The 27,713-nt window shown below is 36.1% G+C and overlaps 1 protein-coding gene across 7 annotated transcripts in view; it reads left to right on the forward strand.

Moving 5' to 3' along the window:
- Positions 1 to 27,713, forward strand: part of Ppox (protoporphyrinogen oxidase) — a 339,913-nt gene that overhangs the window by 157,755 nt on the left and 154,445 nt on the right. For all 7 annotated transcript variants that reach the window (XM_090405976.1, XM_090405978.1, XM_090405974.1 and 4 more), the window contains 2 exons: positions 931 to 1,078; positions 23,877 to 24,073. In XM_090405976.1, the coding sequence (XP_090262102.1) occupies positions 931 to 1,078; positions 23,877 to 24,073 (345 nt within the window). The remainder of the gene's footprint in view (positions 1 to 930; positions 1,079 to 23,876; positions 24,074 to 27,713) is intronic.

Consider the following 27,713-nt stretch of genomic DNA (forward strand, 5'->3'; position numbering starts at 1 on the left):
GAGGTTGTTACTATATCCTTTTATAAGCTTTGATAAGATTTCATATGGACTACGGTACACAGATGTGGTCATCTGATTTCTGTGAGGATGAAACGGTGGAGAGGATACAGATGCCAGTGACCAATTTATGGAATGTTCCCTAGTTTGAAATAAGAAGAAACATGATAGAAGCATATAAGTTATTAAAAGGGTTTTATAGTATTGACACTGAAGACTTTTTTTTCAGTACCTAGCAGGATGGAAGAGGAGGAAGTATCATCTCTGGAAATTATATAAAACTGAAGTTAGCAAGGATGTTAGGACTGCATTTTTTGCTTGGAGGGCAGTGAATGGGTGAAATTATTTGTCAGAGGTGGTTGTGAGTGCTTCGTCAGTGAATGAATTCAAGGAGAGGCATGATAAATATTGTATGGATGAGTCTTCTTACTCCATGGAGATACCGGTTTAATAATAATAATAGTTTGCTAGTCAATGTAGTAGTAAACTATAGCAAAATTTTAAAAATTAATTTACTCATTTCTAACTCTGAACTTAAGACTGCATTATTGCAATTAGACTTTCTGGTAGTTCATGCTAATATTCCATTTTGTTACATTTTCCACTTTAATGAGCATCTATTGTTATTAGCCCCTCATTATCTTCTGTTGCATGTTATCAATGTTGTTAAGGATACTTATGTATCAAAAGTAATTATCATTCTGGATCCTTACAAAATTCTCATCTGTTTACTGCTTCAAGTCTTTAGCTTATTTTGTGCCCACTGAGCTAATTTGCCTATTTATTTCTGTCTCTTGTCTTCCTGTTGCTTTCAGACATATACCTGCTTCTTACTCAGATAAATTGTTTTGCTTATTTTAACTTCCAAAAAAAAATTTTTTTTTGAAAGTCAAAATAATTAGATGTTCAGCTGAAGCTTTTTTTTTTCATTAGGTTGCTGACTATATCATGGATCCTATGTGCCGAGGCATAATAGCTGGTGATGCTAAGGAAATTAGTATCAGATCACTCATGAATCCGCTCTTTTGTGCAGAGCAAAAGCATGGCTCTGTCATAAAAGGGATCATCAAATCTTCTAAGGGTATTTACAGTATAATAGTATAAATCTTTGATTTTAAATATATTCTTTCAGTAGTAACATTAGTATTAGCATGGTGTATTAGTATTACTTGCATACGCATTTATTAAAGGATAGGATATGCATTCTTTTGTATTTAATTTCCAATGGTAGCAGTTATTGTTTTTATTTTATTTTAATTCTGATTTCAAAAATAAGCTTGAACAGTGAAGAATATCATCGATATACATTCAAATCTTTGTATTTATACAGGATGCTCCAGGAAAAATCTGCCAAACATCAGAGATTAATTACAAAGCTGCTTTTTAATTAAAAAAAAAAAAAAAAAAAAGTCGTGAGTCTTCTTGACAGGCAAAGAGATATAGTCATTACAAGATGAGGCTGATAGTAAGTGCATCAATACACCATGCTATTATCAGAGCTTGTAAATGGCATTTTATTTTATGTTATTGGGTTGATTGTGTTCATATTTTCAGATGAACACAGTCAACCCAATAACATAAAATCAAACTGAAAAGATGCCAGCTAAATTTTTAATAGAGGAATATGTTAATACCCCGCTTCATTTACATCTTTTTTTATAATGACTATAGAAAAGCTACTGTTGAGGAATATTGAAGATGATTCCAAACTGCATTGTCCATAATCAACATTTTTTTAATGTATACTGACATCTACAGAAAACTGAATCATTTGTTGTTGTACTATCTAAACATGATATTAATTAACAAGTTCATAATAATGTTATTTAACATTAGATTGCAGTCCTGTAACAAGTACAGTCATACCCCCGACTTACGCTACCCCAACTTACGCGAATCCGGAGTTAGCGGTTTCTTATATGTACGTATTCCCATCCCACTTCACGCCTCACCACCAATCATATCTTTAAGGCGCCGGTCGCATTTGCCAGTGTCGCACATGCTGTGAACAAACACTGACGTGTTTCGCACAGTCTCCATTCATACATGATTTTTATAGCTACAAACCTTGTGATTGTTTAATGTTATGTTCTTGATAAAAATTTTATCACATAAAAAATAATAATGTCATCCAAAAGAAGCAAGTCCGATTCTTCTACTACTTGCAAGAAAAGAAAAACATTGACTTTGGAAACAAAAGCTCAACATTATTAAGGATTTTGAAGGCGGAATGAAAATTTGTGAGCTAGCAAAGAAGTTCGATCTACAGGAATCCACAGTAAGAACAATCATAAAAGAAAGGTTTACAGATTTTGGAGGATATAGATTCTAACGAGGAATGAATTGTAGCCACAAGGCAAGGAATAAAAAAATCATTAGCTTGCTATGAAGAAATTTTGCATGACAAGAAAAAGACATTATGCTGTCAGACGAATCTATTAGATTTTATGAAACCATCGACATCGAAATAACTTTCTTTTTTTTATGTATGAAAAACTACAATTATGATTATATTTCTTAAAAAATATAGGTGTTTTTGTAAACCTTTGGTCCCAATTGTATGTTTGTATATATAAATTACATGCAAAATTATACTCCAAGTTACGCGAATTTGACTTGCACTTTTTTTTTCCCACCTACCGCGTAACTTCAGGGTTTTACTGTACTTCCTAAATATCTGCACTAAATATCTTGGCGTTCCTGAAGTAACTGTTTTGTTAGGTAAGCAGCATATACATTTATACCATTTGCTGATCTGGCTGGCTGAGTTCATATCATTTCCACTCTCCAGCCAATATGCCATGGATTCAAATCTCATTGCTGATATGGATGTTTGTCTTTAGGTAGGAGATGAATGTCATTATTTGGTGTGAAACCACCATTTGGCTTATTTTGGCATGCAGTGGCTTGATAAAATACCATGTATTATGTCTCCATCAAACCTTCAGCCACCTACTATTATTCAGGCCTCCATGGAGTCAAAAGACTCATCGCAGGAGATCCTTCCTAGGAAACACAAAGTCTATCATACCACTCCTTAAACTCATTGACCGTTCTCGCTCTCACTACTCTATCAGGCAATGCATTCCATGGTTCAACCACCCTCCATGCAAAGAAACCATTCCTCACCTTCTTGCTCAGAGTTTCCTTTCGTAACTTCCAGGGATGGCCCCTTGTCATCACTCCTTCCCGTTCAACCAAGTGAAAGAACACCCAGTGTCAACCCTGTAACCACCTCTCAACAGTTTAAAAGTCTCAATCGCATCACCTCTCCTTCTTCTATCCACAAAACTCTGCAGTCCACATTCCCTCAGTCGATCCTCATAACTAACATTGTACAGTCCTGACACCATCTTTGTTATCTGCCTTTCTACCCTTTCCACATTTATCCCCTTCAAATCCTGGGGACCAAATCTGAGAATAATAGTTAAAGTATGGTCTGATCAGGGTCTTATACAATGGAATGATAACTCTTTTATCTCTGCAGGTCAGGGTCCTTCTCCTTATTGCAGCAATCCTCTGTGTTACCTTTACCACTTTTGCAATATGTCCCCGAAATTTCAGATTTCTATTAATCATCAACCCCAGATCTCTTGTCTCCCCTAATTCCTCTAGTATAGCTCCACCAATAGAGTATTCAGCATCCCATCGATGTGTCCCAAACCTCAAGACCTTACATTTTGCTTCATTAAACTGAAACCCCCATTCATTTACCCATCTGTCTAGCTTATTCAAATCCTCTTGCAGGGCTACCACATCTGCACTATTACTAATAACCCTTTCCAACTTCACATCATCCACAAACAACTGAATATTCATCTGCAATCCACTGACAATGTCATTGATATAAAGGTTAAACAGTATAGGTCCCAGTACTGAGCCCTGTGGGACCCCACTTTTAACCTTCTGCCTCCTTGAAATTGCCCCACCATACACAACTCTCTGATACCTATCGGACAGCCAATCCTGAATTCAGTTGACCATCCTAACAATCAAACCCATGTGCTGCAATTTAAATATCAACTTATCATGTGGCACCATGTCAAATGCCTTCGCTAAATCGAAGAAAATGGCAGTATATGCCTTTCCCTCATCTACTGCTCTTGTAACTTTATTATAAAAGGCTAGCATATTACTAAAACAAGAGCATCCCTTAACAAATCCATGTTGACTTATGCAACGACACAATCTTACCTTCCTTCCATTCCATGGGCACCTTTCCTGTAGCCAGACTTTCATTGAAAAACCAGGTCAAACAAGCTGTCAGTTCTTTAGCACATTCTCTGTTCAACAGAAACTTTCAGGTCATGCAGATCATATCTCTTAATTTTTTTCTATCCTCACAAAGTCTTCCTCCATGAACACTACCAGTTCAGGTTTCTTTTTTTTTTCCTGGATCTTCTCCTATCTGGTCTCTTCGTCTCAAATTTCATTTCGTACATTATTCTTATTATTCTTTCCAAATTTCCAGTGAGAATTCATAAGCATTTCTTCTACATATTTTAGTCCTAAATTATTCCCGGTGCCACTATAAAAAACTATCATTTCCAACACTTGTATTCTATTTGTCTCTTTTTGTTAGTCTTCATATCTCTGCTGCATAAGTCAAAATAAACAAAAAGTCACTTTTGTTAATCAAAAGCTTGCACTTCAGTGGGATTTCACTGTCCCAAAGTAAACTACTTACACTGCTTAAAAGATTTGGCTCAGTGAAATCCTACTCATTATCTCCTGGTAAAACTTCAAATTTTGCCTATTAAGACTAACACCATTAACATTTACATTTCCACTATGATTTAAAACCATGCTCTCACTCTTCCTGCAATATTATTATTATTCTTATTATTATTACAACTGTGTCTCCATGCAGTCAAAAGACTCATTGCAGGAGACTCCACATTGACACACTAACCATTATTTACACAATACCTATCATACTTCTCCTTAAATTCATTCACAGATGAAGCATTCACAACCACCTCTGGCATCGCATTCCACCCCTTCACAACCCTCCAAGTAAAAAATCTAGTCCTTACACCCTTGTTAACCACACTCTTACATAATCTCCAGGGATGGCCCCTCATTCTCTCCCTTCCTGCACTGGTCTTAAAAATGTCATCAGTATCAATCCTGTAAAATCTCTTTAATAATTTATATGCCTCTATCATATCTCCTACGTCTGTCAGCTAGTTTTTGGAGCCCACAGATCTTCAATATATCCTCATAGGGAACATCCCACAGATTTGCAACAATCTTTGTAACTCGCCTCTGAATCCTCTCCATTTCTTCATCACCAAGAAATCCAGGTGACCAGATCTGTGTGCAGTAGTCCAAATGCGGTCTTATTAATACCTTATAAAGTGGAACAATAACTTCCTTATCCCTGCTTATTAGTGTGTTCTTCAACAACACCATGTAATTTGATGTGATGTTTTGGCAATCTTTGCAATATGCCCTTTAAACTTAAGTTCTCTGTCCACAATAACTCCGAAGTCTCTTGCCTCGTCAACTTCTTGCAGTTCAGTTCCGTTAGTATAGTAAACAGCATGTGATCTCATCCTCCCGAAGTGCATCACCTTACACTTAGACACGTTAAACTGACAGCCATTTACCTTAGTCCATACTGTCAGCCTATATGTAATCCATTATTCTGTGTCACACTATTCCATTTGCCAGCTTCTTCTGTAGTTCTTCTTCTGAACGTGCCCAAATCACCACATCATCTACAAATACAGCTGTTTCTTCTTTTTGGTCATTAATCGTATCTGGGACACTATTCATCACCATGATGAACAGCAATGGAGATAAACTACTTCCTTGTTGCAGTCCATTTTAAAGTGTGAACCACTCCGTTTCCTTTAGTGTTACATGGTGATCAGCATTCATTTTCGACAAATTATGGACTCTACAACTGTGTTATAAATAATTATTTTAATTTTCTGATGTTTCGACCTTCATATCAAGGTCATCATCTGGAGTATACACACATATATACAGAGACAAGCTAAATTAGATTTCACACAGTATGCTAAAGAGACAATGATTTGATCAACGGTTATTCTACTGGAATGACCTCTAGTGAAAATAAAATAAAATTAAAATAAATAAATGAAATAAAATAAAATAACTACACCAAAGCTATATAAAACAACATCAGAGAAACATTCTTTCATATAGATAGTTTTAATACAGTAAAAATGATGTCCTAATTTAACATGAGAATTGTTATATTAGATTTAAGATCCTGGATTATAAGTTTCAGTAAGGAAATACTGTGAGTAGATATATTACAATTATAATAATGGAATTAACTCGTAAAATATTCTTTATTAGTAGAATTTTCGCCTGAGTATCACAGGCATCATCAGTACAAGTACAAATGCTAATTAAACAATAACTGACATATTCACAAGGCGCCACCTAAGTAGCTAAAGTAAGATAACTAAAAGCGGTCCTTAAATTTCCTAAACCTATTTATAAAAAAAAACTATATGTGTGTATACAATTTCAAAAGTTAGGAAAGATTAGCTGATTTATAGAGTACTATCTCTCACCAAGGGGATAGATGTAGACCATTGGATCTGTTTAAGTTAGGGGAGTAAAGTAACGTTTCACATGTTTCTTTGTAAAGCTGTTCCATGAGGAACTGACTTTTGTTTTGTTCCAGTGAACTCTATGTCTAGTGTTGATGGTATGATCTGCAAGAGCAGGTCGTATATTCAGTACCTTGTGGGAGATAGCACTCTATAAATCAGCTAATGTTTCCTAACTTTTGTAATTGAACACACACACACACACACACACACACACACACAGAGAGAGAGAGAGAGTTTTTTTTTTTTTTAAATAAGTTTAGGAAATTTAAGGACCATTTTTAGTTTTCTTACTTTAGCTACTTAGGTGGCACCTTGTGAATATGTCAGTTATATAGTTTAATTAGCCTCATACTTGTACTGATGATGCCTGTGATTCTCAGGCAAAAATTCTACTAATAAAGAATATTTTACGTGAGTTAATTCCGTTATTATAATAGTAAGTAATCCTGGATTATCTATGGTCCTATTTATAATTAACTCTTAGGGAGAAAGGTTAAGTGGGTAGAATATGTGCCTTCCATATTCTTGGGATTTTTAGACCATCATTATTGTTAAGATTAGGGTGGTTGATAAGAATCTCACAGACCTCCTTAAATTTACATTCATACCATGTTTTGGTGTGATGTAAACAGGTGCTTTTCCTGTTGCCTTTACATAGTCAATTCTATGTAAAGTGTTCAGGGCATGATCAGAAAGGCCAACTTGACCATAGTTATTATATTTAATATCTTGTTTATGTTCCTTTCTTCTGATAGGAATTGTGTTCCTGTTTCCTCTTTGTAGGGCAAATTACAGGTGTAATGAATACGATATACTCCAGGGTGGGCCAGCGGAGGGAGTGGATTCTTGGCTAGGTGATAATTGGGGCTGTCTATACCCTTGACTATCGGCCTGAAGGTACAATTAAATAATTACTTCCTACACTTGTTACCCGAGAATTTATGGCCTACCAAAGATTCACAACACCACTCTGGCCGATAGACAGCCCCAATTATCACCTAGCCAAGAAATTAGAATCGACGCTCAAGGAGTTGGTAGCTCCTATATTAAGAACACACAACACTTTGTAAACAAAATCAAAGACATCACACTGGAAAAAGATGATTTATTAGTCAGTTTTGATGTCTCTGCCCTCTTCACAACTGTTCCAATCAGTGACATAATCCATCCTTCTATTATAGGACAAATTCCCTCTCACTCTTTGTGCATGTATTATGTTCAGCCTATTTTGAGCGGCAAAACACTTTCTACCTACAAAAAAGAAGGCACAGCCATGGGTTCACCATTATCCCTCCTATTGCTAATTTTTACATGGAATATTTTGAGCGACATGCTCTAGATTCCTCTACTTTAAAGCCAAAGTCTGACTTAGATAAGTTGATGATGTTTTCGCTATGTGGCCCAATGGCTGCCAGACATTGGACACTTTCCTCAGCCACCCAAACAAACAACACAAACACATACAATTCACACTTGAGATTGAAAAGCAGAACACTTCTGTTTCTAGATACACTTGTCACACATCTTCCTTCTGGCAGTCTTTCCTTCACTGTTTACCAGAAATCAGGAGGGGCGCTCGTGAGGCAACAGTAACGGCGATGTGTAAGAAGAGCTCCGGATTCAGATAAGTTATTCTTGAAATAATTAATTGTATATGAGTGATTGTTTGAGTAAGAGCTGCTATAAAAGTTGTGCGCTAGTAGTATTATTAGTGTGTGGGATATTTTGGCTTAACCTTAATTACAAATTCGTTGTTTTTGGCCCTTAGAGTAGTAACTGGTAGAGGAAAGATGGTGGCGGTTTTGTCAGTACATGACTTTAACTTAGACTTTAGTCGTTTCTTGAAGTGCGAGGTGTACTACATGTATTCTTTTGATTACATAGATGGTTTGTGGACATTTAGGCTGATGGAAGGAGGGTATGTATGTGCGAAGTGTGAACGAGGATTTGGTGAGTGCTAATATGAATTTGATAACAGAAAGTGTTAGTAGCTAGAATGTCGCAGGAAGAATGAGTGCTCATTCGAAAGAAAAGCATGGTGTGAAAGAAAGACAAAAAATTGTTAAGAAAACATTGAAAAAGAAAACGAGTGATTTGAAAACTGTAATGGATGGTAAAAAGAATGAAAGGGAGGTGAATGTAGTGGAAGGAAACAAAATTGAGAGAATTAAAGAAACTGGAAATAGCGTGACGAAAGGATCGAAAGTGGGAAAAATGGAAAGAATGGATGAAAGCGAAAGTTGGATGCATGGACTGTAAGTACAGAAACTCAAAAGGATGAATGAGAGTGAAAGTGTGAAGCGGGAGTCGAGAGTTCAAAAATGAGAAAGATTGGATGATATAGAGAATGTGATGTGAGATTTGAAAGTTGAATTGAGTTGGATGAGGCAAGAGATGAAATGGATGCAGAATGAAATTAAGAAAATTCGGGTGAAAACGATTAAAACAAATCAAGTAGGTACGAAAGAATTAATGAAAGATGAGCGAGTGGCATTGTATGGCGACTCCATTATTAAAGGTGTGCTGGATGAGAGGATGCACAAGGTATGTTTTCCAGGTGGCAAAATGAGTAGAGTGATTGATGCATTGGATATGAGGAGGGAGTGAGCGAAGGAGTTGATGGTTTTAATAGGTACGAATGACTTGATATCAGGAGGCTGCTTAGATGAATAAAAGAAAATAATGTGACAGGAAGGGTAGTAAATGTTTTGCCTAGGTATGACTGTGGTGAGATGAGGCAGAGAGCAAGGATTATGAATGGTATGTTGGCTGAAATATGTGAGGAGAGGGAAGTACAATATGTAGGTGTAGATGAAGGGACGAAGTGAACTGTATGGGAGCGATGGACTGCATTTGAGTGGTTATGGAGAGACTGTTGCTGGAAGGTAGAGAAGTGAGTATGGAGAATGAATCAGATCAAGTGGGAAGTGATGTGGAAGGGCAGGAGTGTACGACAGGAAGATTGAAGAGGTGGTTATGAATGAGGAAGTAAGTGGCATGAGTATGGAAAATGAGAGAATGGGTGTTCAAAATGAACAGGGAAACAGGGAGGGTCAGGTTGGACAGGAGTACACAGCATGAGAAAGGTGGAAACTCCAAGAGGATGTGCGAGCATGTGTAGACAGGAAAGGAATGGGATGACCTGGGATCAAGAGGAAACAGTTGGAATTGGATGCATTTGAAAGGGAAATGGTCCTTTAGAATGGTTGCACTAATTGAGTCTGTTCACCCAATTTAAGTGAGACATAGTTAGATGAGGACGACATCCTGACAGGAATAGAATGGAAGGATATGATGTGTTTCGTGAGGATAAAAGGGGTAAAAATGGAGGGAGGAGTGCTATTGATGATAGAGAAAGAGTTATGTCCATACAAAGTAGAGATGTAAGAGGGAAATAGTGCCAGTGGTTTTGAGGCAGTAGGGTGTTGAGATAGAGGTGAATGGAATGAAATACTTGGTTGGATGTTGTTATAGACCAGGAAATGTGGATGATAGTGACTATGAAATGTATAATCAAATTAGCTAAGCAAATAAGAAAAGAGTGATCATAATGGGTGATTTTAATTATGGCAATATAGACTGGAATAATGAGATAGCAACTGGAAGTAAAGAAAACAAGTTTCTTGAGTTTTTCAGGGATAACTACCTCAGACAGTATGTAACAGAGGACACACGAGGATTGAGGGTCTTGGATTTGGTCATCTCATCAGAGTATGTAATTATAAATGAAGTGGCAAATCACCCACCAATTGGTGAGAGTGACCATAGGTGATTACCTGGGTGGTTACAAGCAGTGTGAGGACCTCTGTAAGAAAAGGGTATATGTGGAACTACAAGGGGGGGGGGTGATTATGAAGAACTCGGGAGACAGCTTGCAGGTGTAGCATGGAATGAGGAGTTAGCTGGAAAAGAGATCAATGCAGCTTGGAGGATTTTCAAAAACTATCTGATAGATGCAATGTCTGAATGTATTTCAAGGGTGAGAAGGTTAAATAAGGTAGGTGTGAAATGGATGAATAAAGAGATTAATCATGCGATACAGAGAAAAAGGGCATTATAGAAGCAGCATAAGAGAAGTGGAAATAACCAATTCCATGAGGACTACAAAGACCTGGCAAGGTGTGAGGGTAGCTAAAGAGAGGTATGAACAGCATTTAGCTAATGAAGCCAAAAAGAATCCTAAGGAGTTCTTTCGATATGTAGCTAGCAAAAGAGATAATGATTATGGAAGGATGACATTGATTGGATAAAATGGTATAAAGACAGCTGTTGCAGAAGGTATGGTGGAGATACTTAATGAGCAGTTCATAAAGGTCTTTCAATCTTGTGAATCTGACTTCATGGAGAGATTGAGAGCAGTTGATGATGGGGAAGAGAGACTGATTGTAAGTGAGCAAGAAGTGCATGGGAAGTTGATCAAACTAGATGTTAATAAGTCTGTAGGACTTGATAATATATCACCACATATTCTGAAGGGATGTGCCAGGGAGTTGATGCCGGCCTTGACATATTTTTTTAATGCGAGTCTTGCACTGGGTCAAGTTCCTAAGGAGTGGAAGGAGGGTAAGATTGCGCCACTTCATAAAGGAGGTGATAGAACTCGAGCATCAAACTATAGGCCTATCTGTGTGTCAGGTGTTGTAGTTAAGTTGTTGGAGAAGCTTGTGAGAACTAGGATTCAGAATTGGGTTGACAACAATGGGATTATCTTTCATGGACAGCATGGATTTACTAAAGGGAGGTCATGTTTTAGTAATCTACTTACTTATTACAATAAAGTGACTGCTTCTATGGACAGAACAGAAGGATACACAGTAATATACTTAGATTTTGCAAAGGCTTTTGATAGATTACCACATGATAAGTTGATAGTCAAGTTAGCCAGTCTTGGGCAAGGACTGCAGGGCTTTTCTCCTCAGTTTATGTGGGGTTTTTCCTTTCCCAAGCAAGCAAGTAAACCGGCCCTGAGAAGATAACGCTTCAAGAAATAGGATACAATGGGAGGCATAGAACCAACCACCTGACCCTTGTATAACGGTTGCAGTTATAATTTTGTAAACATTAATATTCCCTCAACAGAATCTGTAGTATCAAAGCAAGAAAGTTTCAAAATTAAGTGGATATTGAATACCACATTATTTCTTAGCCAAATAAGAAACTCAAAGATAGAAAATCTAATTTAGGAGTTTCATGCCGAATATAGAAAACTATATAAATTTCGCGAGTCCAAGTGTAAGCCAACACATGCTAGTGCAATGCTGGGAAACTCGTAGTAAAGGTGGAGCAAGGTCCGATCACTATTTTTAGTATTTTCTCATAATGTAAAACACAGCTCCTAGGAGATGTATTACTGTTCTACATTATGAGAGAAGGTCACTACCCAGACCGGTTTCGACCTTTTTTGAGGTCTCATCAGTGAGTAGACAGACCTAGATGTAATACTAAAGTTTCAATACTCAGAGCTTGTATCTTTACTGTACGAGTTGCAAAAAGGTGCACAAATACAATTACTGAGAATAAGAGCCAACATGCTTCACTTTGGCAAAGTTAAATTATTCAAAATTAAGTGAATGTAGCCTGCTGTTGTTAAGATGAAGCCTGTTATTGTTGTTAAGATGAAACCTGTTGGCTTTTATTCTCAGTAAAAGTAAGAATATTTATACCATTTTAAGATGAAATAGAAATTAGGAAACTCACCAATCAATAAAATATTACTTTCACTGTATAAGAATAAAAAACATTATGAAAATCTAAACAATGCATAGATCTATCCCTCTTTTACCTTTTCGGTGTCGAGAGTTGCTATTCCTTATAACCGCAGCCATTATACGAGGATAAGGTGGTTGGCCTATCTCTCTCAGTGTATCCTATGTCTGTAGAAGTGTTCTCAAGGCTGGTTTGCCTGCTTGTGGGAGGAAAAATCCCATATAAACTGGGAAGAAAAACCCCTATAGTCCTCACCCTAAACTGGCTAACTTGGCCATGTCTGAGAAAGATCCTAAGCTCACAGCAGCGACGGGAATTGAACCCAGGACACTCCTTTCCCAAGCATGTGGTTGTGAAGCAACCAGCCACTTGGCTAACCGTGCGGACTAATACATGGATATATAATAAAATTATATTTTGTTAATTTTATCTTGCACTGCATTTACTTTTCATATATCTGTATCAATGCAATATCATTTCAATTTTTTAGCGAATAACATTTTCAGCGAATTTTTTCAGCCATCAATAGTTCACGCGATAAATTTTTCCTTGATGAATTTTCCCCACGATGAATTTTCACCGTGATGAATTGTCTCAGCAATGAATTGTCCCCGCAATGAATTGCCCGGACATGGAAATTTAGAGACACATAGCCGAAATTGTGAAGACAACACAAAGGCTTCTGGGAATGATGTGCTGGACACTGACTTGTAGAAGTAGGGAGATTCTTGTTCCATTGTATAAGGCTTTGATTAGGCCACACGTGGATTATTGTGCCCAGATTTGGTCACCTGGTTTTCAGAAGGATGAAGAGATGTTGGAAAGAATCCAGAGGTGACTGACTAAGGTAGTTTCTAACCTCTGGAATGTCGAGTATGAGGAAAGATTGAGAAGATGCACCTTGCAGAGTCTGGTGGACAGGAGGAGGAGGAGGAATAGGGGAGATATGAATACTACAAGTTATTAAGGGGTTGTTTATAGGATCAATGCAGGAGAGGTTCTACAGAAAATAGTGGGAGATCAGGGGAGAACCAGAGGTTATCCCTGGAAACTGTATAAAGAGGGTGTGAGTAGGGGAGTGAGAGGCAGGTTTTTTTTCATGCAGAGTTGCAAATGATTGGAATGCATTGCCTGAGAGTCTGGTGTCTGCAAGGAGTTTGAATATGTTCAAGGCATGGTATGATGAGCTGTGTGTGTATGATAAAAGGACCTCCCAGATGAGTCTTTGACTCCATGAGGTCTTGGGATAATAATAATAAATACAAAAATTGGACAGACCCTTGTATCGACTAAAGCTTAGAAAATAGGATACGAATTGGCCAATGGAATGTTGAAACACTCTCTCAAACAGAAAAAGAAAAAGTAGCACAACTAAGAAAGGAGATGGAAAAATATAAAATTGAATTATTGGAGGTTAGCAAAGTAAGATAGAATGGTACTGATAGAATAAATTTTCCCAGTGGGAATGTGTTTCTTTCTTTCTTCAAGGATGCCTAATATAACTGATATACATTGGTATGGAGTTAGAATCCTCATGAGCAAAAGATTTAATCAAGCAATAATGGGTGGGAACCAATTTCAGAATGAATAATAACAGTTAATCTTAAAACTAAATTTGGAAGACTGAGAGTTGTTCAGTGCTATGCCCCAACTGAGAATGCATCCTTGGAAGAAAAAAAAGTTTTACAGTCTGCTTGATAAAAACCTTGATCATGACACATGGTAATGAGAGCATACTTCTCATGGGTGACTTCAACGCTAAAGTTGGTACAAATAATGAGGGGCTGGAAAATGTAATGGGCAAGCATGGTTTGGGAAAGAGAAATGTAAATGGTGAACTGTTGGTGGAACTGGATGGAAAATATAACTTAGTAATAGGTGGCAGCACAATCTTCCAGCATAAGAGAATACATAAAGTAACCTGGGTGTCTCGAAATGGCAAAACACAGACTCAAATAGATCATATTCCCATCAGCCAAAGGTGCAGGAAAATGTTATTAGATTTCTAAAATAAAAGAAGGGCAGATATTGGCTCATATCATCACCTAACAATAGGATCTATGCATTTATATATTCGAAAAAATCATCAGGGGAAAACATTTAATGACTGAAATTTGATATTGCTAAATTTCAAAATGCTGAGGTCTACAATGGTTTAAAATAAAGTTAATGGAAAATATGGATAGTAATTTTGAAGCAGGAGAGGATATAAGGAATAATGATATAGAGGCTAAATGGGAAAAAGGTAAAAAGTCCTTAATGATACATCAGAACATGTTTTAGGATATGCTAAAAGAAAGAAAGAAAGAAAGGTTATTGATGGAAACTTCGAGACTCGTGGATGGAAGGAAAAAAATAAAGCTGAAATTATGTGCAAGAACTACTTCCCAAAAGGAAAAATAAAATAAAAAAAGTTATGAAAAGTGCTAGAAAAGATAAACAGCAGTGGTTTGAAAAACTGCTATCGAGGGCACAACAAGCTACAGACAAGTATAACAGTATTATTATAAGAAGACTTTCTTGAGAAGCCATGCAAAAAGAATCTCCCAGTGAAGGATCTCAATGGAAAAATTCTAGTGTCAACAGAAGAACAATTGGAAATGTGGAGACAACATTTCAGTCAGATCTTGAACAATAGCAGTGATAGAATACAAACAGAAATTAAAAAAAGAGTAAATGAATTAAAAATTTGATACCAGCCCACCATCTAAATTGGAGATAAAAAAAAGCAATTAAAGAAATGAAAAATGGGAAGGCGGCAGGACATGATTGTATCTTGCAGAGGTTCTACACCCTCTGTCCAAAAAGAAACCGAACTTTTCGAAAATAGAAGAGACTATTGGCTCCACCTGTTGTATCATTTTGTTGTCGAAAGCGACAACCTTCATTAGCGTTGTGTCAACTGTTTATGACATTTGTTTCATTAGAAGCTGAGTTATAGTGCCAAGAGTGACAATGTGTTTTGACGAATGGTTGAAAAATGAGTTTCAAACAGAGAGCTGTGATTTACTTTTGTGTTAAACTTGGTAAACGTTTTACCAAAATGCATCAAATGCTTCAAAAAGCATACGGTGATGAATGCTTATCCCATACTCAAGTTAACGAGTGGTTTAAGCGATTTCAAAGTGGTCGTGAGACGCTTGAGGATGACAAAAAGCCAGGCCATCCAAAAACTGGACTGAGCGAAGTTAACATCCAAAAAGGGCATTATTTCATCAAAGAAAACCTGAAATCATCCATGAGATTGATTGAAGATCAACTCTGGACGACATTTTGACTGAGAGTTTGGGCCTTCGCAAATTGAATTCGCGATTTGTTTCCCACAAGTTGACTGACGACCAAAAAATGTATCGAATTGAACTGCAAGGACCTACTCAAAGAAGTCAGCTCGTAAGGATACTGACTTCCTTGAAACGATCATTACTGGTGACGAAATGTGGTGTTTTGAGTATGAGCCTGAAACAAAGCAAAACAAAGCACCAGAGTGCTGAGTGGAGACCACCAGAAGAGGGTCATCCAAAAAAAAGTCACTTAGAGAAGTCAAAAGTAAAAACAATGCTGATTTGTTTTTACGATTCCAAGGGCATTATCCACAATGAATCATTCCGCCTGGCCAAATGGTCAATGGTGAGTTTTATCTCGAAGTTTTGACGCGATTGATAGCTAGAATTTGTCGCTTGCGGCATGAATATCGTGATGCAGGTAGCTGGTCACTTTTGCACGATAATGCATCATCTCATCGGTTGAACATTTTAAGACAGTTTTTGAACAAAAAACAAGTTTGTGTTGGATCACTTGCCATATTCACCTGATTTAGCATACTGTGACTTCTTTCTCTTCCCCCCGACTTCATTTTCCGATGAAAGGAAAGTGATACGACACCATTGAAAACGTTCAGGCAGCAGTAACCATGACCCTCAACAGTATCCCAAAAACCAATATAAAAAAACTCATTTAACGAATTAGTTGGCCATGCCAAACGCTATATTGAAGCTGAGGGAGAGTATATTGATTGAGATAAATGATTTGAATAATTATAATTGGCCTGTGTTTTATTTTCTATCAAAAGTTTGGTTTCTTTTTGGACAGAGGGTGTAAAATCTGACACAATAATCACAGATATGCTCTATCTACTATTCCAAGATACCTGGGAAAAAGACATTCCCTAAGGATTGGAATACAGGAATAATAGTAAAATACCCCCCAAAAAATTGGAAAAATACCAAAGAAAGGAGATATAGGAAACTGTAATAATTGGGGAGACATTAACCTGCTGTGTGTCATTAGCAAAATTATTCTTACAAGAATCTTCAATATTTTAGATGAGGGCATGAGAAGAGAACAGTCTGGTTTTAGGCCAAATAGATGATGTATCGACCACATTAACACCTTAAGAATAATAATTGAACAATCTGGTGAATTTAACTCTCCTTTATATTTGCTGTTTGTGGATTATAAAAAGCCTTCAATTCCATTCCTAGAGATCGTGTGTGAAAATGCCACAGAAGATAATAAACCTCATACAGGAAGGATATAACAAATTCCATTTCTTGGTGCTGCGTGATGGATATCTGTCATAACCCTTGCAAACTGAATCTGGAGTACGACAAGAATGTTTGCTATCTCCCGTATTATTTATATTCTAGAACAGACAGAAATGAAACTTGCCAAAGGAATATCATTGAAAATAAATAAAATTTTGGGTGATCTAGACCAGCGCTTCCTAAACTGTGGACCGCGGTCCCCTTTGGGGCTGTTAGTTTTGTTGAGGGGGAGGCCATGAAATGATGAAAACAAATTTAAAATGTTTTTAGACTAAGTAGATATTTTTTTTTATCTTAAAAGAAACGTATTTCATTTTTATTATTTATTATTTCTTTTTTTGTTATTTTTTTTATATTTTAATGGTAAAAATCACACATTGGTGTTGGTTCAAAAATTTTGCTTCTTCCTGTGTATTTCGGCACTTAATGAATATTAGTAAATACAGTACATGCTTATTCATATAAGTTTAATTTCAAACATATTGATAAGAAGCACAAAAAAGCCTACAAATGAAACTTGCTTTAAATTAATGTTTCATTATAAAAAGCTAAACGGCTATTTTTTCTGGCAAAGTTAATTAAATTAAGGGGATAAAAATCCCCTATTATTTTACAGCCAGTATGCAAAACTTTGAGATCGAAAACTACAATCTAAGAGTTTCATGCCGAAGAACTATCAGTGAATCCAAGCATAAGTGAACACCTGGTAGAACAACACCAAGGCAACTCGAAGCAAAGGTGGAGCAAGGTCCCTCACTATCCTTGATATTTTCTCATAATGTAAAACACAGCTCCTAAGAGATGTAATATTGCTTTACATTATGAGGAGAGGTCACTACCCAGACCGATTTCAACCTTTTTTAAGGTCTCATCAGTGAGTAGGTAGACCTGTACTACCAGGTGTTCACTTATGCTTGGATTCGCCGATAGTTCTTCGGCATGACACTATTAGATCGTAGTTTTTGATCTCAGAGTTTCGCATACTGGCTGTAAAATAATAAGGGATTTTTATCCTCTTAATTTAATTAACTTTGCCAGAAAAAATAGCCGTTTGGCTTTTTATCTTAGTTATAATATAATATATGGGCACACCGTTCTGGCATTCGTATAGTGAAGGTATGTAAGTTCTTTTCACTTAAACTTTTATATCATCCAGGTCTACCTACTTACTGATGAGACCTCGAAAAAGGTTGAAACCGGTCTGGATAGTGGCCTCTCCTCAAAATGTAAGGCAGTATTACATCTCCTAGGAGCTGTGTTTTACATTATGAGAAAATATGAAGGATAGTGAGGGATCTTGCTCCACCTTTGCTTCAAGTTGCCTTGGTGTTGTACAACCAAGTGGTCACTTACGCTTGGATTCACCGATAGTTCTTTGGCATGAAACTCTTAGATCGTAGTTCTCAATCTTAGAGTTTCGCATACTGGCTTTAAAATAATAAGGGATTTTTATCCCCTTAACTTAATATTTCATTGCTAGTGTACACAGGTGCGGGCAATGCATGGGAAAGAAATATAATAAGGGATTTGCATTCCCTTAACTTAATGTTTCATTGCTAGTGTACACAGGTGCAGGCAATGCACGGGAAAGAAATATGCTTGGCGTGCAGGACGACTGTGCTGATAACACATATAGCATATAAATACAATAAATATTATAATAATATATGTCTGTATTATGATTTTTTTTTTTTTTTTTTTTCTGATGGGGGCCATGAAATATTTTAATTTTTCCAAAGGGGGCCTTTACATCCATAAGTTTGGGAAGCACTGATCTAGACCATGCAGATGATGTATGTCTAATTGCTCACAGACATGCAGATATTCAAAACAAACTAACTACATTACAAGAAGAATTACTGAAAGTCTGTTTGAAAATAAATACAAACAAAAGAAAAGAAATGAGAATCAATGTGAACAACAAGGCACCAAGTACAATTGAAAATGGAAAAATCAAAACTGTTTTACATTTTACATATCTTGTCAGTGTTTTATCTGCAGATGGAGGAGCAACTAGAGATGTTGACATAAGGATTCAAAATGCAAGAAGTGCATATGCCAAACTTAGTAGAGTATGGAAAATGAAAAATATTCACACAGATACAAAATTAAAAATATTTAATGCATGTATTAAATCAGTTCTTTTATATGGATGTGAAACATGGCTGGTTTCAAAGGAAATACAAGAAAACTACGAACATTCATAAACTGATGTTGGAGCATACTTTGAATTTGGTGGTCACAAATTATTACTAACGAAGACCTCAAAGAAAAGAACAAATCAGCAAACAAGATTTTCTGATTTCAACCTTGAAATCAGAAAATGAAAATTTAGATGGATTGGACATACACTTAGGAATGATCATGAAGAAATCTGTCACACAGCCCTGGAATGGAATCCACAAAGAAAGAGAAAGCATGGCTGTCCTAAAAATACATGGAGGAGATTGACTTTAGTAGAATGGAAGAAGAGTTTTGCCAAACTAAGACCAATAGCAAGGATAAGGAACTGATGGAAAGCATTTACAGACTCCCAACGTTACTGATAGAATCTGGGAAAGAAGAAGAAGAAGATGAGCCGTATGTGTGAGGGTGGGACTCCTGCAATGAGCCTCTTGACTCTATGGAGGTCTCTTCATAATAATAATAATAATAAATCTCATAATGTGTCTCATTAAGCAGCATGACCAATCCTTTCATAGGCTGTTTGTAATGACACATTATAATAAGAGTCAATTCCCAATTGGATTTTGCCATTTATTGAGTTTAGTGGAAATTGAAACTGTCAGGGAGAATTATCAGTGGGAATTGGAACTATGAAGATACTGAAAGGTATATATCAGTGACAAAAGTCATGCTTTCTCACTAGCAGTAAAATGGTGTATTGTTATATTATTACTAGGTTATTTTCCATATTATTTGAGATAGGTGTAGAATATTTAGTTTTTCTGTGTTGCAGAATTCATAACAAGAAATTATATTTCTTGTTATGAATTTTGCTCAAGCATAACTTTGCACATAAGAGTAACTTAATATGGAAGTTAATTGCTCGAACTAGTAGCTTAGCTTTGACGATACTTCGTATGCAGATTTGATCATGCTAGGGATGATAACAAGAATATAATTGCAAGTGTTGCAAAGACTGCACATCGCAGTGCTGCTATAATAAGAAGTACACTGACACGTAGAGATAAGGAGGCGGCTGTGTCACTATATAAAGCACTGATCAACTACACTTGAACTATTGTGCTCAGATTTGCTGGATTTCATTGTGATGTGGAAATATTGGAGGGTCCAGAGACAAATGACTAAGACAAATGACAACCTCTCCCCATAGCCAACATTTCAGGACTCTGAAATGTTGGCTATGGGGAAAGGTTGAAGGAATGTGGATTGCAGAGTTTGATGAATAGGAAGAAAAGAAATTGTGGAAAAACTTTTATTGGGATTATATTGATCAAGTGTATATAATAAACAACTAAGTTATACCAACTAGTTTCACCAACTAAGTCTGTTGGCATCTTCAGGGTACATAACTGTAAGGCACTAAAAAGTAAAAAACTGTTACAAACTAAAATCAACCGATTCCAATTATATTAAACGAAGAACAGACCACGTACAATACATTCATAGAGCATGGATGATCTCACTTGTTGTTATTTAGGAACGTTCTATAGTTGGCACTATAATTCAGTTCTAGCGAGTTGAAGGATCTGATAAGGGTCTTCCAGATCATGGGCAAGATTAGTCCTTGGTTCCTGTTAAGGTTTTGTGTACAGCGGGCAACTGTTGTGGCCTCCTTAAAAATTTGGGAGCGGAAGTCCTCCTCCATGTAAGGAATTGTGCTTTTATCCCACTCTATGGTATGGTTCGTTCTTGAGAAATGAAACGCTAACCCCGATTTTTCTTCTCTGTTATTATTGACGTCACCTATATGTTCTTTTTGCCTAATTTCAAGGCTCCTTGAAGTTTGGCCGATGTAATTCAAGCTGCACGAGCATGGTATGTTATAAACTCCAGCATATTTGGAGAAAGGATGGCTATCTTTTGGAGAGCTTAAAAATTGTCTAATCGTTTCTGTGGGTTTAAAGGCCACTCTTATTTTATGTGGTCTAAGGAGTCTAGCAATCTTATTGGAAACTGTCCCTAAATATGGAATGACGATGGTAGAAATATAACGTACATCACCATCTTGTTGTCTTTGTCGGGGTTTAGAGAAAAGTATCTTGTGGACGAGTCTTCGAGGAAATCCATTCATGGTAAGGTTGGTGGATATCAGGGATAGTTCTTCCTGGAGGTCTTGTTAATCTGTTGTAAGGAGAGAGGCACGGTTCTTCAACATGTGTACAATACTAAGTTTCTGAGAAATGTGGTGTGAGGAAGTGAAATGTAAATAACGTCCTGTATTGGTAGGTTTGCGGTAAACTGAGAGGTTGATACCACCATTCGGAAGCTTCTTAATTAAAGTGTCCAGAAATGATAATTGGTTATCTTCTTCAAGTTCTAGAGTGAATTTGATTGTGTGGTGTAGAGAGTTGATTTTCTTAAGCAAGTCAAACTGGTCCTTTTTTGTGTGGTTCCAAACAATAAAGATATCATCCACGTATCTCCACCATACTGTGGGTTTAGGGTCTGTTTGAGTTAAGATTTTATTTTCAAAATTAGGCAAAAAGAACATATAGGTGATGTCAATAATAACAGAGAAGAAAAATCGGAGTTCGCATTTCATTTCTCAAGAACGAACCATACCATAGAGTGGGATAGAAGCACAATTCCTTACATGGAGGAGGACTTCCGCTCCCGAATTTTTAAGGAGGCCACAACAGTTGCCCGCTGTACACAAAACCTTAACAGGCACCAAGGACTAATCTTGCCCGTGATCTGGAAGACCCTTATCAGATCCTTTAACTCGCCGGAACTGAATTATAGTGCCAACTATAGAACGTTCCTAAATAACAACAAGTGAGATCATCCACGCTCTATGAATGTATTGTACGCGCTCTGTTCTTTGTTTAATATAATTGGAATCAGTTGATTTTAGTTTGTAACAGTTTTTTACTTTTTAGTGCCTTACAGTTATGTACCCTGAAGATGCCAACAGACTTAGTTGGTGAAACTAGTTGGTATAACTTAATTGTTTATTATATACACTTGATCAATATAATCCCAATAAAAGTTTTTCCAGAGCTTTTTGGTCAAGAAAATTAAACGTTTTTTTAGCAAGAAAAGAAATTATTTGATAGAGACATTTAAGTTAGTGAGAGGAATTATAAAAAGAGTAGAAGGCTAGAGGGGAAGAACCAAAGGCCATTCCTGGAAGTTATGTAAGAGTGTGTGTTGAAGAAGGGTATGTTGGAGTAGATTTTTTTATATGGAGAATTGTGAGTGAATGGAATGCATTACTGAAATATGTTGTCAATGTAGGGAGTGTTAAGGATTTTAAGATTTATTACAATAAATACGTTGTCAGTTGAATGAATCTTCTGACTCCATGCATGGTGTAATAATAATAGCAATAATTTGTTGTCAATGTAATATATTGAGACAACAGTGATCTCATGTTTTTTTTTTTGTTTGTTTGTTTTTTTTCTTTTTTTCTTTTTTTTTTTGGATGATATACTAGCTTTGCTATTAATAATCATCCCATGGTAAAGGACGTGTGTAGTAGCATAAAATATTAATTTTTTTGTTAGCAGTAGTAGTGTAGTAATATATGTTTATGTATATATTTTTTTAAGTATCTTTGTTTTTATTATAACTGATATATTCTAAAAAACTTAGTCATACCACAATGAATTTAGCAATTAAAATGCATTTGTGATTAAATATTACTGTTACTCTGTTACTATTCAAAGATGCAAGATAAAACAGCTTCTTTTCTACTTCATGTATTAATTAATTAAATTATCGGTACACAATAAATAACGGAAAAAACTCACGTAGAAAGATTATTTATTAGTATAATTTTCGCCTGTGTGTCACAGGCATCTTCAGTACATTAAGCTCAAAATTAAACACTAACTGACAATTCCAAAAAGTGCCACCTAAGTAGCTGGTGTAAGATAACTAAAAAGGTCAATAACTTTCCTAAAAAAAAAAAAAAAAAAAAGATTAGATGATTTGTAAAGTACTATCTCCCATAAAGGGGATAGATGTAAGCTGTCGGATCTGTTTAAGTTAGGAGAATGAAGTAGAGTTTCACATGTTTCTTTATAAAGGCGTTCCATGAGAAACTGACTTTTGTGAAGAACTCTTGTCCTTCTCCAATGAACTCTGTGTCTAGTGAAGATGGCATGTTCAGAAAGTCCAGACTTTTCAGATTTAAAGTATTCAATATAAGATTGGTGTTCTTCTAGCCGAATAGAGGCAGATCTTCCCGTTTGTCCAAAATAAGATTCCGTACTCTTGTGGATTATCTTATTTCGGACAAACGGGAAGATCTGCCTTTATTTGGATAGAAGAACACCAATCTTATATTGAATACTTTAAACCTGAAAAGTCTGGACTTTCTGAACATGCCATCTTCACTAGACAAAGAGTTCATTGGAGAAAGACAAGAGTTCTTCACAAAAGTCAGTTTCTCGTGGAATGCCTTTATAAAGAAACATGTGAAACTCTACTTCATTCTCCTAACTTAAACAGATCCGACGGCTTACGTCTATCCCCTTTATGGGAGATAATACTTTACAAATCAGCTAATCTTTCCAAACTTTTTATTGTATTAATTTTTTTTTTTTTTTTTTTTTTTTTTTTTTTTTTTAAGGAAAGTTATTGACCTTTTTAGTCATCTTACACCAGCTACTTAGGTGGCGCTTTTTAGAATTACCAGTTAGTGTTTAATTTTGAGCTTAATGTACTGAAGGATGCCTGTGACACACAGGCGAAAATTATACTAATAAATAATCTTTCTACGTGAGTGTTTTCCGTTATTTATTGTGTACCGATATGTCTACTCACGGTTTACCTCTTTTAAAACTTAATTCAATTATGTTACATTCACATAAAATAAAAATGTAACATTTGTATTTCTTAGACTCTGGATTAGGAGATTTTCTTCATAGTGATTTAGCAGTAAGATCAAGGAAAGAAAAGTGGACCATGTGGAGTCTTAAGAAAGGGCTCCAACAGCTTCCGGAAACATTAACCTCATTACTCGAGAGGATGGAGGCTGTGCAGATTAATACAAATGTTGTTTGTGATTGTTTACATTTTGAGAATAAAAAAGCAAAGGTGTGGTTTAGTTTTGTCATACTGTTATAAATAAAATAAAATCTTAAGTTTTTTTATTAATTTTATAGCTATTTTGCCTATTTTGTTTTTGTTCTTAAGTTTTTTTTTTTTTGTTACTTGCATTAACTGTATTAATTATTATTATTATATGACACCCCCAGGGAGTCCAAAGACTCATCGAGGGAGGGCACCTACTCTACAACACTGTCTCCAGCACTCAATCCACAAATGAATTGCAACTACCACATCAACGGCATCTACCCCCACCTTCATCACTAGTATTTTCACAATCACAAACATCCATGCTCTCGGTGGGATTCGAACCCACAGTCTTTTGGCTGGAGAGCGGATATGCTAACCACTCGGCCAACCAGGCTGGCATAACATACTAATAGCATACTAATTTCTTGTTTAATGGCTTATCACACTGATAAAATAAGAAAATATATTATTACCAGTATTTTGCCTCTAGTTGGCATTATGCTCTTATCAGAATTGAATAAGAGCATGAAATATTCATGATTATGTTATAATGCCCTGACTCACCCACTGAAAAAGTGGTTGCATTGTACTTAGTTGGCTTCGACAGAAAATATTAGTCTCTGTGGAGCAACTAACCAGCATCACCTCATTTTGTTAAAACTTGTTCTACTAGACTGAGTTGAAAAATTACCAATGTAGCGATTTTCTGAGTAAGAAAACTGTAAAGTTTTGAAATTGTAAACAAAACATAAAAATCAGGTGATGGAAGTAACTACATCTTTGGATGCAAAGATGGGTGCATAGTCTATGCACCCAGATAGAGACTATGCATTTGGGTGCATAGTCTCTATCTGGTACTGCTTCAGTGTGTAGCAACTAGCCAGCATCATCTAAGTTTGTTTAAACTCTAGTTCTACTGGACCAATGTGAAAAATTCCAAGTATAGCGATCTTCTTTCATTTCGGCTAAGAAAAATGTAAAGTGTTGAAATGATAAACAAAAAATACGGCATCATTCTGGATTACCACGACAAAAAAAAAAGGAAAAAAAGATTCTAAGACTCACTTAAATGCCTCTGAACCAAAGAAGATTTGGAAAGAGTTGGAAACAGAACTGATTGAATCACATTTTGTGACTAAAGAAGAATCTGATAGACTTTGCCCCAATGGTATAAGACTCTCTAAATTCAATGCCTGCTAGTTCACTCAAAACTCCATTCTCTAATTATTAAAACACTTAAGGAATTGAACAACGTAGTTAAGGATATAAATTAAATTAAACTTTAATAAATATTTTCCGATATTTCGGCAACGTCACGTTGCCATTTTCTAAAGGAACTTACAAAAAAAGTTACGTGCATGTAGGCACTACAACACAGAAACTGGGAATGAAGAGATGAAGCTATTGTTCTCCTAACAGTCCAGATGGTGCCCTCTAGCGGGCTAAGTAGGTGTTCTTGGCCGTTGAGCTGAAGGTCTGCTGATGTAGGCCTCCCAAATTTGGGGCAGTCGCATACAACCAAATTTGTTGAGGTTTGGAGAATTTCTTAGGGCTGAGGCTGATTCCATAAAGAGTCTTTCAAATTTGTATTTGCTATGGTGTATCACTGTAGCTTTCTTCCACCGTATTCTGTGGCGTGTATCCAGAGCATGGTCCGCAAGTCCAGAATGACTGTATTTGTGAAAACTGCGTAACTTTTTTTGTAAGTTCCTTTAAAAGATGGCAATGTGACGTTGCCGAAATATCGGAAAATATTTATTAAAGTTTAATTTAATTTATATCCTTAACTACGTTGTTCAATTCCGTAAGTGTTTTAATAATGCATAACCAACGTATAAGCCTGTCTACGAGAATCCATTCTCTAATCCAGCATTTCTCAAACTTTTCCTACGACTGAACACTTCACATATCCTGAAATTTTCACGGAACACCTTGGTTATTTTGTAATGTATTAATTAATAAGTAATTGTTAATTTTGCTGATTTTTTATTAATGTTTAATGATGTTTCCGTTTAATTAATTGCTGGTAGTTATCCCCTTCTTTTGTACATCCTGGAGATTGCTTTGTATGCTGGTGGTGGATGACTCACTATCTGTTGCATCACAAACATCTTCAATAAGAGATTTCTTAATACCAAAATTAAACAAAGTCCCTTGTCTCTTATTTATATTAAAATTTAAATCTGCAGGCCTATTACTTTAAAAAAATTATGGCACTATGGTTTCGAAACTTTCACCCTACAATACGAACTTGTGAAGAAAGTATTCAGTATTATTAGATTTGAGAACCGGAGACAGACTATCTTGATCTTCAATTTTACTGGAAAAATTTTCTTTATACTTCCTTGCTGATTGGTCACTAATATTTGCAACACAAATTCTGTTCTCTGTTCTCAAAATGGAGAACATCCTCTGTTCTCTGTTTTGAGAACAGAGGATGCACTGCCCATTGTTATAATCCGCTTGCAGGCAATTTTTATGACCAGTCATAAACAGCAGTATTCCCTTTCCCAAATGTTGAAATGTTTTGATGTGTGAAAATTAACGTTAATTCATGAATACTTCCATGTTTAAAAATACAGGGCTTGGTCACTGACATTTGCTACACAGATATTTATTAGGCTTTCTGGGTCTGAGCTTTTTGACATATTCACGAATATTATTCTCCTCAGAATATTTCCACTATAAAATATTTATTCATGAAAAATGCTTAGAAAACTAAAATAACAAATTCCAAGAGAACTTCTCGTGGAACACTTATTCACCTTCCGCAGAACACTGGTGTTCCGCAGAACACAGTTTGGGAAACCTGCTCTCATCTATCATAAATGTTTATATTCGTGATAATGAGATATGGTTTGCCAAGGGAAGTTTGTATGGTAGGCCACCAGTAGTCCATCACTATACTTGGAATTGAATCCTATCAAGGAGGAAGCAAAGAACCATTATAAAGGTAGATCACCTTCAAGTGAAGGTGATCTATCCCAATTTATATGGAGGTGGTAGGGATTTTCCTCCTGGTAACTCAGGCTTTTCATCTTGCGAAACAGGCAAGCAGGCCAGAATAATACACACAATATATTTACATATATACTAGCCTCATAGCCTTGGTTGCTTTGTCCATAAATCCAAACAACCAATTTGGTTGAACACCATTGTGTATTGCTGTTTAGTGTGCTGGCTAATTTCTCTTTTATTCCTTATAAATTTATTTAATTGGCTCCCCATTACCAGCTATGGATCCCCATACCAGCTGTCATTGTCACTAAAAAATGTGCCTAAATAGCTGAAATGTTTTCCTTGTTCAATAGGTTCTCTGTTGAGAATGCAGTTAGTTTTCCACATTTGTGCCCATTTTAATAGTTTTGTTTCTTTAGTTGCAAATTTTCATCCCATTACAACTTTTATACAGTTTCATTAAACTGTTTTTAAATGAGTCCAACTCTCAAAAGGATGTAAATCAATAAGCACATTAGTTTCAGTTATGGTAGCTATATAAGCTTATTAAGCTTATCTAGATAATCTAAGGCCTCTTTTGCTAGTCATCAAATGTTGCTCTTCCTTCAAAGCCACTGCAGGTCATTAATAGGCAGGTTGGAGATCTCATGCCACACATTGAAAATCAACTTTCCCTTTTAGACATTTCTAAATATCCATG

This window comes from Typopeltis vanoorti, chromosome 16, assembly GCF_054136105.1.
Source record: "Typopeltis vanoorti isolate ZY-2024b chromosome 16, IOZ_Tvanoo_1.0, whole genome shotgun sequence".
NCBI lineage: Eukaryota > Metazoa > Arthropoda > Arachnida > Uropygi > Thelyphonidae > Typopeltis > Typopeltis vanoorti.